The sequence below is a fragment of the Pleurodeles waltl genome, chromosome 11 (assembly GCF_031143425.1).
Source record: "Pleurodeles waltl isolate 20211129_DDA chromosome 11, aPleWal1.hap1.20221129, whole genome shotgun sequence".
NCBI classification, from domain to species: Eukaryota; Metazoa; Chordata; class Amphibia; order Caudata; family Salamandridae; genus Pleurodeles; species Pleurodeles waltl.
Window position 1 is genome coordinate 433,163,922 of NC_090450.1, and position 15,359 is coordinate 433,179,280.

The following is a 15,359-nucleotide window of genomic DNA, read 5'->3' on the forward strand; positions in this document are numbered from 1 at the left end:
TCATCTGTAGCAGCTGTCATCTGTCCAGCAGAGTGAGTCAGCAAGGATGTTGTTGATACCCGGTATGTGTTCCACTCTCAGAGATATTTTGTGAAGAGTGAGCCAAACCCAGAGAGCTTGAGCTTCTCGTGAGAGGGAGAGAGATCGTGTTCCTCCCTGTTTGTTGACGTAATACATGCTTGTTTTGTTGTCTGTGCGGATCCACGCCGAAGATCCTGAAATTCAAGGAAGGAAAGCTTTCAGCATAAGAGAGATTGCTTTCAACTCCAAAAATATTATGTGCATCATCTTCTGTGAATCGCACGATTTCCCTAGTACACACTTGTCTAGCAAGTGACCTCCCCAGCCTTCTAGAGAAGCGTACGTTGTTATGATGAAATCTGCCATTGGAGTTAGGAAAGTTAACCCCTGAGAAATGTGACTGGTTTGAGACCACCAGTGTAGGGTTTCTACCATCCTTGGTGTGATTTTGGTTAAGTCCTCGAAGGACCCTTGAGACTGGATCCATTGAAGTAGCTGTTCATCTTGCTGTGGTCTAATTTTTAGTCTTGCTAGATGTAGCACGTTTATTGAAGAGGAAATCATTCCTAAAAGCGACTTGAATGTTCTCACAGAAACAAACTTTCTTTTTGAAATCATGAGAACCAGGTTGGAAAGTTTCTGTTGTCTTTCTATTTAAAGGTAAGCCTTGTTTCTGTCCGTGTCGAGTTTTGCACTCACTGTCAGGCCGAGATAGTGAAATAAAGCTAGGCCGGCGCTGGTGGCACTGGATCTTGTTGCGGAGTTGTGCCTTTAGTAACCAGTTATCTAAAATACAGGAAAATTTGAAAACCTTGGTTGCGGAGACAAGCCACCACTGGTGCTAGACTCTCCATGAAAATCCTTGGTGCTGACTTCAACCCAAAAGGGAGAACCTTGAATTGACAATGGGTACCTGCTATGGTAAAATGAAGGTATTTGCGATGCCTGGGATGTATGGGAATGTGGAATTAGGCATCTTGGAGATACAGCAACGTCATGTAATCTCCACTGTTGAGAGGATGGAGGATATCTGACAGGGTTATCGTATGGAAAGATTGCTAGCACAGAAATGTGTTTAACTGCCAGAGATCTAGAATTGGCCTCCATTCTCCTGACTTCTTTCTTACTAGGAAGAACCCAGAGTAAAAACCTAGATCTCTCTGATGAATGGGAACCTTTTCTATCGCACCCTTGGAAAGCATTTGAGATACTTCTTGCTTTAGTAAGTAAAGGTGAAGTAAGTGTGTCTTCACTGGAGGGTGGTTTGGTGGTTTCTGCACAAATTCTAGTGTATGACCAAGAGGTACTATATCCAACACCCACTTGTCCCATGTTACCTGTTCCCATTTTTGTTGGCATTTTGACATATTTGCGACAACTTGGTTGGTTTGTGGGAAGTAAATAACTGTAGCTGGCACCCGATGAGAATCATTGTTTAAGGCGTGCCTCCCAATTTGGTGAGGGGGGGGGGAATGTTTCTTTCTGCCGCCTTGCTTGGCGTAAGCTGCAGTAGGTGGTTGCCGGTAAGACTAGTGGTAGGTATGCCTGTATTGGGATTGTTGTTGGTATTGATTGAATCTCAGGACTAAATGAGGCTGCCTTTAACCGACCCTGGCAGCGCAAGACTGCTGCTCACGCTAGCTGCCAAAAACCCATGGAAGCTATATTCAGTGCACAATCAATAACTTCTGTAGATGTGTGCTCACCCTCTTGTAGTATTTTATGTGCCTGGGTTTGTTTTTCTTCTAAGATGAGGTCAATGAAAGCACTCAAGTCAGACCACATATGACGGTCGTTATGACCTAAGATAGCAAGGGTGTTGGCAGCACGTACGGGAATGGCTGACAGCAATAAAAATCTCTTTCCTACGTTGTCTAAAAACCTGCCATCCTTATCGGGTGGAGTTGAAATGGGAGCAGATAGATTATTTGAAACACCTTTGGGTAGCTTGAGACACAGTCTAATTTTAGGTGCCCTATTAAACAGGCTGGAGAATAACCCGTAGCCTTATATTTTTTGTCCAGTTTGGGTGGCACTGTGGCTGGGTTTTTCATTATTTTTAAACCTTGGCGCTCCAGATGTAATTTATAATGGGAATCGCTCTCACCAATTTTCTTGCTTGCTCCTTAAAATCATAGAGAAAACATTACGAATGGGAGACTGATGTCGGTAAATGGAAGCGTGTGGCAGCCCCGTACATGAAATTATGAAATCCTCCTATAACCTCCGGAGGTGAATTAGATGGATGAGGAGGTGGTGGTGATGGCGTAGAAGCCACGTAATCGTCCCATTCATTACTACGGTGTTGAGGAGTGATGATTTCTCGTTTTATCATCTGAAGAGGTAATGTCTTCTCTGGGAGGAGCGGCTATTGTAGAAGTAGGTGTGAACCTAGGTGTTGCCGGAGGTGGAGGCATGGTATTTGGTGGGGCCCGAGATGGAGGTTGAAGTTGTTGTGGTTGTTGTGACTGATCCGGAGCTCAATACGGAAACCTCCTTTTATAGTCCTGGAGCATAGACTAAGGACTGAATTAAGGAAGCAGGCATTTGTGCTGTATTACGTGGATGTTGATGATACATTGGTTCATAATAATGCCTATGATCTGTATAAAAGGGCTCATATTCCTGCTGTTCGTGTTCATTGTCATCATCCTGAAATTTGACGTGTAATTGTGACGGACTATGTGCGTCCTCAAATGGCCCCTCGTCCTCAGATTCTTCCCAGTCCAGCAGATGGCTAGGTAATAATGTTGATACCTTGCTAGGTGATGTTTCTTCAGGGTGCATGGGAGACCTGGAAAGTGTAGAGATCCTGACTGTCACATGAAGTTCAGGAAATCAGCAGGGACGGAAACCACAGTGCATTGTGGCACTGTATTTCTTGGGGTGGTTGAAGCTAGTGCTGTCGACAATGGTGTTGTCATTGATGGTGTCAACGATAATGTCCTCGTCGACGCCATTGTCGACAGTGCTGTCGTCGACCGTGTCTTCATCATCAATTTTGCTGTTACCTTCGACGACTTCCTCACCGACGATGTCTTTGCTGCAGAGCTGTCATAGCCGTGGTCGAAACGATCATCAATGGTAATGTCGTCATAGACTTAAATGTAAGTGGCACCTTTTTGGATGTTGACGGCTCAGAAAAAGAACGTTGACGAGTTTCCTTTTTGCGATTTGGAGAGGATGGCCAAGAAGAGGTAGACCGTGTGAAGGCTTTAGAAGGATCCTTATGATGCGATTTGTGATGTTTTCTGCTATTCTCAGACCACCTGGGTCAGATGATCTAGACCTTATTTGAGGCTTTGGGTCCACGTCACTCTCGTCACCTGAAGAACAGGATTTTGCCTGTAACCAGATAGAAGATCTTTCTTCTCTGTCACTCAGAGTTTTAGCAGAGAAGGTACGGCATATCTTGCAGTCCTTTACCTGATGCTTGGGATACAGACAGTACAAGCAATCCTTATGTGGATCATCCACATGGAGCCTTTTCTTGCCACAGGTCTTACAAGGGCGAAAAAGGCAGTTTTTGGAAGTATCAGACATAGTCTGAAGCAGAAAGTTGTTCTGACAGGAAAACTTTGAGCAGAGCTCAGGGAGACTCCCTTTACACGGCGTGCAAAGGAATATCTGAGGGAAGGAGCCTCCCTGGGGAGTGTTCGAGAGGGTGCTGGCATTTGATTGGTCATAAACTATGTTTGGTTCTTTTTTCAAAAGGACATGGATAGGCTATATGTTTAAGATTACTAGCATTATAGCCTATGACTATTCTGACTTACTGCTTTTTCTAAGGCAGGGATGTGGAATTCCTATCGCCTGACGCCCGGGACATCTTGTTTGGGGTCAAGGGCAACAAGTTTTTATGTTCACTTTGTCCTTGGGACAAGTAGACCCAACCCTCTGCAGCACAAACCCCTTGGCTGCCTGTTTACAGAGAGTGGAACTCTCTGCAGTTGAGGTAATGTGTTTCCAAAAGATAATGCTGTTCGAACTTGTATTTATGGTTCATTATTTGAAAACCTTCATTATTAGGGTGAGTGCTGTAAATAAATGTTTTAAGGTCACACTTCACTACTGACGTTGGTTCCAGTACAAAAAAAAAAAACGTGTATACACATGTTTGAAAAGTTTAGGCTATGAGGGTAAGTATAATGCTCCCAGAATGCTCTCTGATTAGATGCAAATGAAGTGTCAATTAGTCAAATGTTTTGATGCATGCTAGCATTTCCCAAAAATATTTCGAATGGAAAATCAGTGTAACCATTTTCAACACGATTATGGGAAGCATGAAAATAAACAAACACTGACAAAGCCAACTGATCTGACATATTTTTATAAGTCTTTTAGTTTCATAAATGCGTGTCTTGTTTTGACATGGCTTTTGTAACACTTTATTGTTGTGGGAGCTACCAGGCCCTCAACATTGTAACAAACACTGGCAAAAAAAAACCAAAACGTTTTTTAACTCTAAAAGCACACGTTGCCACCAGTGGCATAACAAAGGCCCCGCAGCCACCCTCCAGGGGGCCCCTTCAGCACAGCACCTGCCCTGAGTGAGTCTGGAGAGGGGGCTCCTCCATGTTCTTTGCAAAGGGGCACCCTCCAGTTTCGTTACGTCACTGATTGCCACTGTTGTTCCTGACACTGAACAAAACTACTTTGTGTGCCAATATGCTCCTTGTGGAAGAGAAGAATGCGATCACTCACAGTAAAGCCAGCCGAAAGAGAGAGAAATAGAAGTTTAATAAAAACAAAATGTCTTTGTTAACACCAGACCTAATTAGGGACCAAGTCCCACATGTAGGTAGCTTTTTGCATGTCGCAAACAGTGACTTTCGCTGTTTGCAAGGTGCAAAAAGCACATTGCGATGCACAAACCCAGTTTTGCGATTCGGTAACCTGGTTACCGAATCGCAAAAAGGGTTTGCGACTCGCAATTAGGAAGGGGTGTTCCCTTCCTAATTGCGACTCGCAGTGCAATGTAGGATTGTTTTGCGAACGCGGGCGCAAACCAATCTCAGTGTGCACCCATTTCAAATGGGTGCTAACACTTTCACAAAAGGGAAGGGGTCCCCCTGGGACCCCTTCCCCATTGTGTTTTCGTTTTTGTAATGCATCTCGTTTTCCTTTAAGGAAAACGGGCTGCATTACCAAAAAAAAAAAAAGAAAGGCTTTATTGAAAAGCAGTCACAGACATGGTGGTCTGCTGTCTCCAGCAGGCCACCATCCCTGTGAGGCCGCCATTCGCAAGGGGGTCGCAAATTGCGACCCACCTCATGATTATTCATGAGGTGTGCATTTGCGAAGCCCTTGCGAATCACAGATGGTGTCAGGGACACCATCCTACATTCGGATTTGCGACTCGCAATTTGCGGGTCGCAAATCTGAACCTACCTACATGTGGCCCCAAATTCTTAAAGAAAGTCACAAAAGTGCACCCATGGTATATGTCGTACCCCTATAAAATATTTGTGAACTGTATTTTAGCATGGGTAAATACGCATGTGTAGATTTTCTCATGTGAAAATCTATTGAGCATTTGCAAGTTCATTTTCCCTCCAGACACTTTCTTCCCAACCCTGGAAGAAGTTCTAATTCTGCCATTGTCAGGAGTAAATGTCCAACCTTTCTTATTATGGGAAAATATTAGAGAGAAGCTGGTGAAAATCTTTAAAACATGCAGGTTAGTAGGTTTGCAGACTCAAAGGCATTCCAGCCCTGGAACTATTGCTTACTGCTTCCTCCAGCCCCAGTATGCAGATCTGCAGAAAGGTGGAAAAATAAGGAAATTGCTACAGTAGGGATTGAAACTGCAAGTATTCAAGCCCTACTATGGTAGTAGCCCTGGCATAATCAGAGAGGCTATTATCAGAGCTCTTACATAATGAGATTGCTGCCATAATTTGGCGCCACACTACATGGCACCAAAGGGACAAGTAGATCTTTTTACAGGACAAGTAGATTTGAGAAGCAGCCTGTCCCGTGGACAAGTAGATATTTGAATACATTCCACACCCCTGCTAAGGTACTGAGGGACTCCTACTTCAATGACAGGGATGATTCAAGCATGTGAATCTGTGAAAGATTCAATACTGGATAACTTTCTCTTCCCTTTACTTGACCTTTCCTCAACAAGGTCTTACAATGCATGTCCCATTCTCCTTTCACTGCATGGCTTAATGCTGACCACACCCCTTTATCTCAGTGCACCTAAACATCAAATGCCTCACTGGGTAAGTCAAGACAGTCTGTGATGATTGCTGCAAGGTAGGTGGGTGTGCAGAGCTTTGTCTAAATATGCAGAGCCCAGTAAGGGGTGGGGGGGCGACAAATGGATGTGCAGAACCAGGCAGCATAGCGTCTGAGTCCTGTATAGAGGTCAGGTTGGTGGGTGGGCTCTACAGGGCCAACCAAGATTGTGAAAAGTTATCCAGAGACTCCTTGTAGGTGGGCGGACCCTAGATGAGGGTTGCATATAGCATGACCAGAAGGCACCTGCAAGGAAAGACAACTGGATGTCAGAGCATAAATGTAAGTGCATACAGCATGGATGAGAAAGTGCAAAGGCTGTAGAGGGTGTCCCAAACATGCATCTGATGTATAGGGCATAGCAAGACACATGCAGGACATTGAGGGTTATTAGATGGTGCAGAGTATATATACTGCACACGATACTTAAATAATGCCTTGGGGTAAACATGGAGGGATTGAGTGTAAAGCAATCTGATGCTTTAGAATCTCGAACACACTAGATGAAAACCTCAATGATAAATCATTTTCCACATGAGGTACTAATTTGTTTTCTTGGTATGACTATGGTTTCCATTTCTTCTTGCGTAAACTGATACTCGTCTGCAAGTTGAAGTCTTCATGCATAAATGTTACTTTTGTCTTGATACCTTCAGCTGAATAGTTTTTTTAAAAGCATCAGATCCTTCAACTCACTGAATTCTTCTAAGAATACATCAAGGAATCCAACAGCTTCACTGTTTATGGTTGGGAAGGGACTTAGACTGCTGCGTGTTCCCTGCTCAAACAGGCACGGACACTTGCTGTCCCCATAAAGTGGGCACATCCTAATGCCATCCCTGCAAAACTTGTCAACAATTACCCTCATGTAAGATGGGTGGAGCCATGGACACAACTATGGTTAATTTCCAAACCAGTAGCTAATGCTTGTTTTCTGTTAGAACTGCAGAAAACTGTGGAAGGTATTGAAGTGACCGAATCCGGGCCAACAATTCCATACAAAAAGACATAAAATAGGGTTAAAACAGAATTCCCCAGCCTTCATCTTGGGAGCACCTCAACACCTTACCATAAGTATCAAGGACAGTCAATGTACTGTAGAAGGTTTTTGTTTTCACACTGTCTTATCTTCATGCAGCCAAAGTTGAAAAAACGTAATCTTTAGCAGTCAGATGATCAGGCATAGAGTGAAAAAGTCACCCTTGCCAGCAACCCTGGAATAATCTTACCCTATTTTAGTCCTATCTAAATTGAGATTTATTAATAGGATTTGGACGATTTCAAGAGCTAGAAAAGCAAATCAATAAGAATATTATGATTGTGCTCCTGGGTAGCTCATGAGATTAGCCAACAAAGACTTTCAACAAGCACACTCAGCATTTAATAATCGTATGCTTAAGCTAGAAAGGATTATACAAATCTAAACTGGGTAGAATAGTTTAAACCAAAGCCTGGAGTGAGAAAACGTTGTAGATAATGCTATCATAAACTGTTTTGAATTTAAGAAGTCAAAATCAACTAGTTGTTCATAGTTGAACTCTGTGATTACTATGTAAAAGTGAAAGACCAACAGAAATTCAAATCAAGCTTTTAGGAAAAGATTTGAAATAGGGTCAGAGATATCTTTATGAGTACTGAATAGGTCAATAGGTACAGAAGCTGAACAATTATGTAAGTTTGCACACCATGTTGAAATGATAACTGTAAACAGAGGCAATTTTATTTTACTAGGATATTATGTTTTTAATTGTAACTACTGTGAACGTCTACACTTCTCACTATCACTTCAGCTCCTTCACTGTCAGCCTTGGAGTCAAATTCGGTGCTCCCTCCTTGTCCGTGTTGAACGGGGTGTACAGGTGCCTGCTTCATGTTCACATTCTTTTTTTGCCTGTAATAGATTAAGCCTTCATGTCTTCTCCTTTCTTGTCAACATAAATATTTTGCTTGTTTTGATATGAAAAGAACGGGTGAGACTAACTGTGGTCCGAGGTCCCACCAACTCTAAGCGGAAAAGTAGTCAACTTAGAAATATAAATAACATACTTGTTTTTGTGCTCGACAGCTTTTGAATACGAGGCACAAGGTTAAACCAAAAATCATTCAGACATGCCAGAATTCAAAAGGATTGTGCACCACCCACTCCAACTCTTTCAGAATTCAATGATTTGTAGAGACTAAAATTATTTCTTCCTCCTACACTTAACAGACAAGTCAGTGTACCCTTCAGCCATGCTAAGCTCGGCCAACCCACCATCTGTGTCTACACAAGCTACAATACTCTGTCCTTGGTTCCCCTCCTATTCACAATGAAAAAGTATGAGCTAAGCTCCATTTAGCTTCTGCCAATGCGCCAGCTGCGTGGACTGTAACCTGAATTTACTTGTTAACTTTTATTAGTAACATTATCATTTATACAAAATGCATGATTAAGTTTACTATAGTGATAACGAAAGCTGTCTCAACATGACCTCCCAGACCTCAAGACACTTTCAGCGTTTTGGATTATTTGTTCTTCACCGCATTTGTTTCTACTGAACAGGGAGGAACTATGGAAGGGTGAACACATGTAACCTTTATTCTAGTATTGAATTGCCATTGGCATTAAGATGTAAACAATGGAATCCTTCTCTCTCAGAAATAAAAGACTACAGTTGACTAGCAATTATTTTTTGTTGTTGATTTGTTTTTAAAACAACTTCAAATGGCGAGATTTATTTTTAAAAAGTTGCATTTAAACTTAAGCCTTTTTTTTTTTTTACAGCAATTTTAGCATTTTTTATCAAGCTATAAACTGCAACTTACTTGCACTTGCCCAAATTCTAAGCTATTTACAGATGACATCAGTCACACATGTTGTCCAGGTTGGGCCTACCAGACAGTGCAAACTGTTTGTGAAATATGTATTGTGAGGTTACAGTAGGCTTACAGTTCACCCATTGTTTACTTTGCTTACCACTGGCTTTCACTTTCATTTGCTTGCTTTTTATTTGATGGCTCCTCTTATTTGTTCCCTCCTCTGGCGAACAGCCTCCTTGTGATCCTTTGGTTGGCTGACTTTTGTTTTTCTACTCCTGACAAAGGAATTACTTTTTTTCTTTTGCATCCACATAATGTGTGCAAGCACAAGCTTTGGCACATGAAGGCTTGTACGGACATGAGAAAGGGCCATCTACTTTACTAACTGAGCTGGTGTCTATGGCAGAAAGTGTATTAAGTATGACACTACTCCTGGAGATGCACAAATATGCTCCGTGGTCTAGCGCAGAGAAGCAAATGGTTGGATCCTGTGGAAAGTAACTTCGACTTTGACAATTGTTTCTCTATGCATTCTCTCACTTCGTTATTTTTTATTAAGTTCTATTTCAAATAAAACATGCTATTTATAAAAACTGAAAGCATTGAATTAATGCATGGTTTTGAGATACCATAATATGTACTGGTTTTCCTCCAGTATATATATTTTTTTCTTTTACTGTTTTTTAAACAAAGCTTAACAGACAAACACTGGTCAAGCCAACAGTTTGGCACTCGCATTATAGCAAAGATAACCTATTCGCTTTGCCAATAATTGCTTACATTGCACAATTTTAGTGCCGTTTAGTATACATCAGCAAATTATCCTGAAGCTAACATTCCGGGAATCGAAGACGTGTAGTTCTAGTGGTTAGTAAGAAAGGAAAAAAGCTTTACCCTAAATTGTATTCTTTCAGCCAGTTTAAGAGGGCATCCTTGTTGAAGGCAGCAGTAGCAGCAACATTGCTACTATTTAGCTGGATATCTGCAATGGTTTCCGCTGCGGAAACAACTTCGATAAGGCCAGAGCGGTCTCCTGTTGCTAAGCAACCATAAGGCACAATTCTGAAACATAACAAAAAATATGCCAAATCGTGAAACAGTACTTAAAAATCTTGCACACAATAACATCTAAGTTACTTTGAAAGGAAATAACACATTAATCAATTCTCACAAACAAATGATTAAGAAGGAACGGTTTCTTACCTGTAACTCCAGTTCTATCATAGGGGAATTTCCAGGGTAAGTCATAAGCACTGAATAGTCCCGTCCAAGTGCGGGGACCCCAGATCACTTTTTCAAAATATCTTCTTAAGTGGAGGTTTTTGCCTTTCTTCAGGACGGCCTGCAAAGTCATTTAAGAAGCGGACAGATAATGCAGCCTATGCACACAGGTTACACTGACTGAACTCTCCATTTTAAAACAAGCATTTGCAATGCAACGGGTCTCGCATTTCTCAGAGTTAGAGCTATTAGCAGTTGTAAACTCCCAACCTGACTTTTCTTGCCTCATTGAATGGGGGAAAAAATGAGCACAATCGTGCTGCTAAACAAGCGAGATTGGGCTGCAAAAAAAGAGAAAAAGTAGCCCACAAACGGACGGAAAACAGTGAGCCTCGTAGGTTTTCAGTACTTGGTCGCTGCACTCGAGGAGGGCTAACCACCGTAAAAGGCATGACATATGCATGCCTTCCACTAATGAAAGCAATCAGATTTTAAAGGCAAAGCCCACAAACCAATGAAAGACACTGACATGACATGGACGGGGCTACGAGCCCTTTTCTAACTACTACAGCATCTTGCCAGTGATACGCATGCGCAAGCACATGCTACGCAGGCTCGACCCTAAAAAGGACAAGGGCCAGCACATTATAATTTGAGAATAATTTCTTAACAGAATGAATGTCCCTCACAAACCACTTTTGCATGATAGAGATAAAGGAGGAGGACGACAGAGTAGCCATGTACGCTGCCATCCTATGGCAAAAAAAAAAAAAAAGACTGCCTTTAAGAACTCAGAGACCACCAATATCCCATCATGCTCAGCTGGTGACAACTGCTTCAGTAGTTTTGAAGGCGACGTTAGACTTGTACAGTTTGTAACAATACCTCTGTCTGTTCTCCCGGGGAGGAGGGTTGCTTATGACTTATCATTGAAATTCCCCTATGAGAGAACTGGAGTTACAGGTAAGAAACTGTTCCTTCTCTTGTAGGGGATTTCCTTGTATAGTCATAAGCACTGAATAAAATAGCAATCCCATCCCTATGGAGAGCGGGGGGAGGGGACAGAGTATGTACTGGAAAATTTCATGCAAATACATTTCTGAGGGAAGCCTGCCCTACTTGAGCACCTGCTCTAGCGTCGGAATCTAGGCAGTAGTGTTTAGTGAATATGTGAACTGACTTACAGTTTGCTGCTTTGCAAATCTCTGGTATAAGAATACTGCGCAGCAAAACAGCAGTAGCTGTTTTTCCTCTAGTAGAGTGTGCTTTTGATCTAGTAGGTAGTGTTTTGTTAGCTCTTTGACAGCATAATAAAAGAGACAACACTATCCATTGCAAAATGGACTGCTTAGAGGTGGCTAAGTCTGTGTGAAAAGGACCATAGCTGATAAACAATCGGTCCAATTTGCGAATGCTTCATGTTTTGTCGAGGTAGAATCCGAGAACTCGTTTCACATCCAAGGAGTGAAGAGATCTTTCCGTTAGAGTGGAAGGATTCTGAAAAAAATGTAGGCAAAGAAATAGATTGACATAGAAATCCGAAATCCCCTTTGGGAGGAATTTCGGATGAGTTCTCATGACTACTTTTTTAGAATTAAACACAGTGTATGGTTTGTGTGAACAGGGTGCCTGGATTTCACTAACTGCGGGCAGATGTAATGGCCACGAGGAAAGCGTTTTTCCAAGATAAGTGTTGGAGAGAGACCTTATTGTATGGGCTCAGAGGGATCTTGCATAAAGTGTGAGAAGACTACATTTAACTCCCATGAAGGAGAAGGACGCTTAATGGGAGGAAAGACCTTTTTCAAACCCTCCAAAAAATCCTTGATGACTGGGATTTTGAAAAAAGGTTTGTGAAGGACATTTTCTATATGCAGTGAGAGCTGCCAGGTTGACTTTTACAGAAGAGAATTGCAAGCCAGATTGTGCCAAATGGAGTAGATATGGAAGAATGACATCTTCTTGGCAGGATCATTGTTTTTAGATGAACACCATATGCAGAATCCCCTCCAATTTAAGGCATATGCAGCTTGTGTGGAAGGTCGCTTTGCCTCTTTAAAAATGTCCATACTGTCTTGTGGAAGATTCAGGTGTCCATACTGCACTAGCTCAGGAGCCATGCTGCCAAATTCAAAGAGGAGAGTTTGGGATGCACTATCTGGCCTCTGAATTTCGTCAATAGATCCAATCTGCATGGCAGCTTGAAATGTGGATGGATGGACCAGTGAAGGAGGTTCTTGAACCATCGTTGACGTGGCCACTCCGGAGCTATGAGTATCATCTTGGCTCTCGGCTGAGATCACTTGATGAGAACTGCTGGAATTAGGGGCATTGGCAGAAAAGCGTACAGAAATCTGCCAGACCATTTGATCCACAGGGCATTCCCCAGAGTCCCTGGTTGGAAGTACCTTAATGCAAAGTTTAGGCATTTGACATTTTATGTGCTTGTGAGCAAGTCGATGTCTTAAGTTCCCCATCGTTGGAATACGTTTTGAACAACTTTGTTCTTTAGGACCCATTCGTGATTTTTATGAAGGAGTCTGCTGAGAGAATCTGCTTGGGTATTTTGCACTCCTCGAAGGTGACTGGCAGTTATTGACAAGTTCCTGGCCAGAAGCCATCTCCAAATTGTCTGGTCTTCGCGTGATATGGGCCTGGATGTCGTTCCTCCCTGCTTGATGAGCTAATACATGTTTGTCGTATTGTCCGTCTGTACAAGTAGGGAGTTGGAGCTGAACGATGGGCTGAACACTTTCAGCGCCAGATAAACTGCACAGAGTTCTAGAACGTTGATGTGATATGTAGACTGTCTCTGGGACCATGTGCCCTGAATTTGACAGTGGTCCATGTGGGCGCCCCATCCCAGAATGGAGGCATCCATGACAATGGTTTGAGGAGGAATCTCCTGATGGAATAGTGTTCCTCGTAGAATGTTGGTTGGAGAGCACCACCATTTCAGGGACCGTTTTGAATGCTGGGACAGTTGAATCCTGTCATCCCAGTTGTCTGTCAATTGGTCCCATTGTTAGTCGAGGCACTCCTGTGAAGGTCCCATACGAAGAAGAGCATTCAGTGTGAGGAATATGCATCGAGCCGAAGAGGGAAGATACCGTTCTCACAGTTGGATGAGACATTCTCATGAGAGCTTGAGACTTCCGAATGCTTGATGGGATACATGTTTGCTCTGAGGGTCGGTCGGTCGAATAACTTTATTCGGCAATTGCCATAAAAGTGCATACCAAAACACATATTACGAATCTATAAATAGTATAAAACGCAATTAAAAACTGTAAAACAATTTCTAAAAACATCATGTAAGCGTCTAATCTAAAACCCCTTGACATGTAGCAGATAAATATACTAAAACATGATTAAAAATCACAAAAACACAAAATTTACAGATGTTATCTCAAAATAGTAAACTTTCACAAACATATAGAACTTAAAATAGAGTAGACCTTTTCCTAATACTTAAAGAAGCTGTAACAAAATCTAGAACGTGATGACAGGTTTGGATATCTGGCAGTCTCTGGAAATATAATAGAGCTTCCTTGTAGTGGATAGGTCTAAGATGACATAAAGTGGGTAAAATAAAAGCCTTTCTGGGAGCAGCATATAGGGGGCAAAAAAAGAAGAAAATGTGAGGTACTCTGCTTTGATTTGGAATCACAAGGGCAGGGTGGTAGATCCTTTTTCCAAAAACATGGTTCGGGAAAGGCTACCTTAAAATGAATCAGATTAAATCTGAAAAGTGTTAAAAAAGAGGTTATTCTAGAACTTGAAAACCAGATCAAATAGGGTTCAAGACATGGAACAGTCACAATCCGGATGTAGGGATCGAAAGATTTTAGTTTCAGGGAGCTATAAAATCTCAGCTCTGATACGTAATCAAAATAAGTTAACTTCAAAACAGACCTAGAATTTGTAGTTAACAATTGGGGTTCGTCAAACATGTACCTAAGCCCTAGCTTCTCAAAGGAGTTTCGCAGAAACACAAGCCAGGGAATCCTATATGAGTTGTCCAATTGTAGGCAATCAGAAATGCAGTCTTGAACTAGTTTTGCCGCAGGGTTCAGTCAGCATCTAATCCAGAGCAGTAGAGGAGCAATGGAGATCCTGTCCTCCAAAAAACGTTGGCCGATTTCCTCATGGCTGATGGTGTTTGCTATACATTTTGGAACCATCAGTAGTCTATGCAGGAATTTATTTTCGGCACTTTGGAGAGAGGGTATTTTGTTATAGCCCAAACTCCTGCCCCGTATAGGACTGCTACAACACACTTGGAGTTATAAAGTGTTTTCATCTGTGCAGGGGGTCTGTGACCTAATGTACTAGTAAAGCGAAAAATCGCTTCGTTATTCCTTGTCAACTGTTGGAGCTTGAAGGTAATGTGTGTCTTCCAGGACAGAGAGGAGCTCATATACATACTTAAATAGCAAAAATTATTCACCTTGTTTAAAATATGTCCTCCCATAATAAATTGTTTAGACTTTGTATTACGTGGGCCACATGTCATAACAAAAGTCTTGGGGTAGTTTACTTTCAGATCAAGGTTCAACATAAAATTGTAAAATAGGTCCAAAAGTCCCTGTAAACCATTTGGGGTACGAGCAATTAAAACTGCGTCATCAGCATATAATAAAACTGGAAGCGGTCTCTTGCCCATCTTTGGTACATCCTTTCCATGTTTTACCAGCGAGTCATAGAGCCCATTTATGTATATCAAGAAAAGAAAGGGTGCTAAGATACATCCCTGTCTTACGCCCCTTGTTGACGGAATGGGAGAAGTTCTCTGGCCATGTAAACCAGTCTGAACTTAAACCGTTAAATCTGTGTGTAGGCGTTTAATAAGCTCCAAAAGGGACGTATCACAGCCTAAAGCTCCCAAAATTTGCCATAGCTTCGACCTATTAACCATATCAAAAGCACTAGTTAGATTAATAAATGCCACATGAATGAACTCTTTTTTGACTGTCACGTATTTACTAAGTATCAGATGCAGATTTAAAACTTGCTCAACTGTGCCTACGCCGGGTCTAAAACCAAACTTGAATTGGGGATAAAATCTGGGC

At 42.0% G+C, this 15,359-nt stretch overlaps 1 protein-coding gene across 4 annotated transcripts in view; it reads right to left on the bottom strand.

Annotated features, from left to right (window-relative positions):
- PIK3CB (phosphatidylinositol-4,5-bisphosphate 3-kinase catalytic subunit beta) overlaps positions 1-15,359 on the bottom strand; it is a 1,042,661-nt gene that overhangs the window by 73,511 nt on the left and 953,791 nt on the right. For all 4 annotated transcript variants that reach the window (XM_069213799.1, XM_069213795.1, XM_069213796.1 and 1 more), the window contains one exon: positions 9,961-10,128. In XM_069213799.1, coding sequence (XP_069069900.1) covers positions 9,961-10,128 — 168 coding nt within the window. The remainder of the gene's footprint in view (positions 1-9,960; positions 10,129-15,359) is intronic.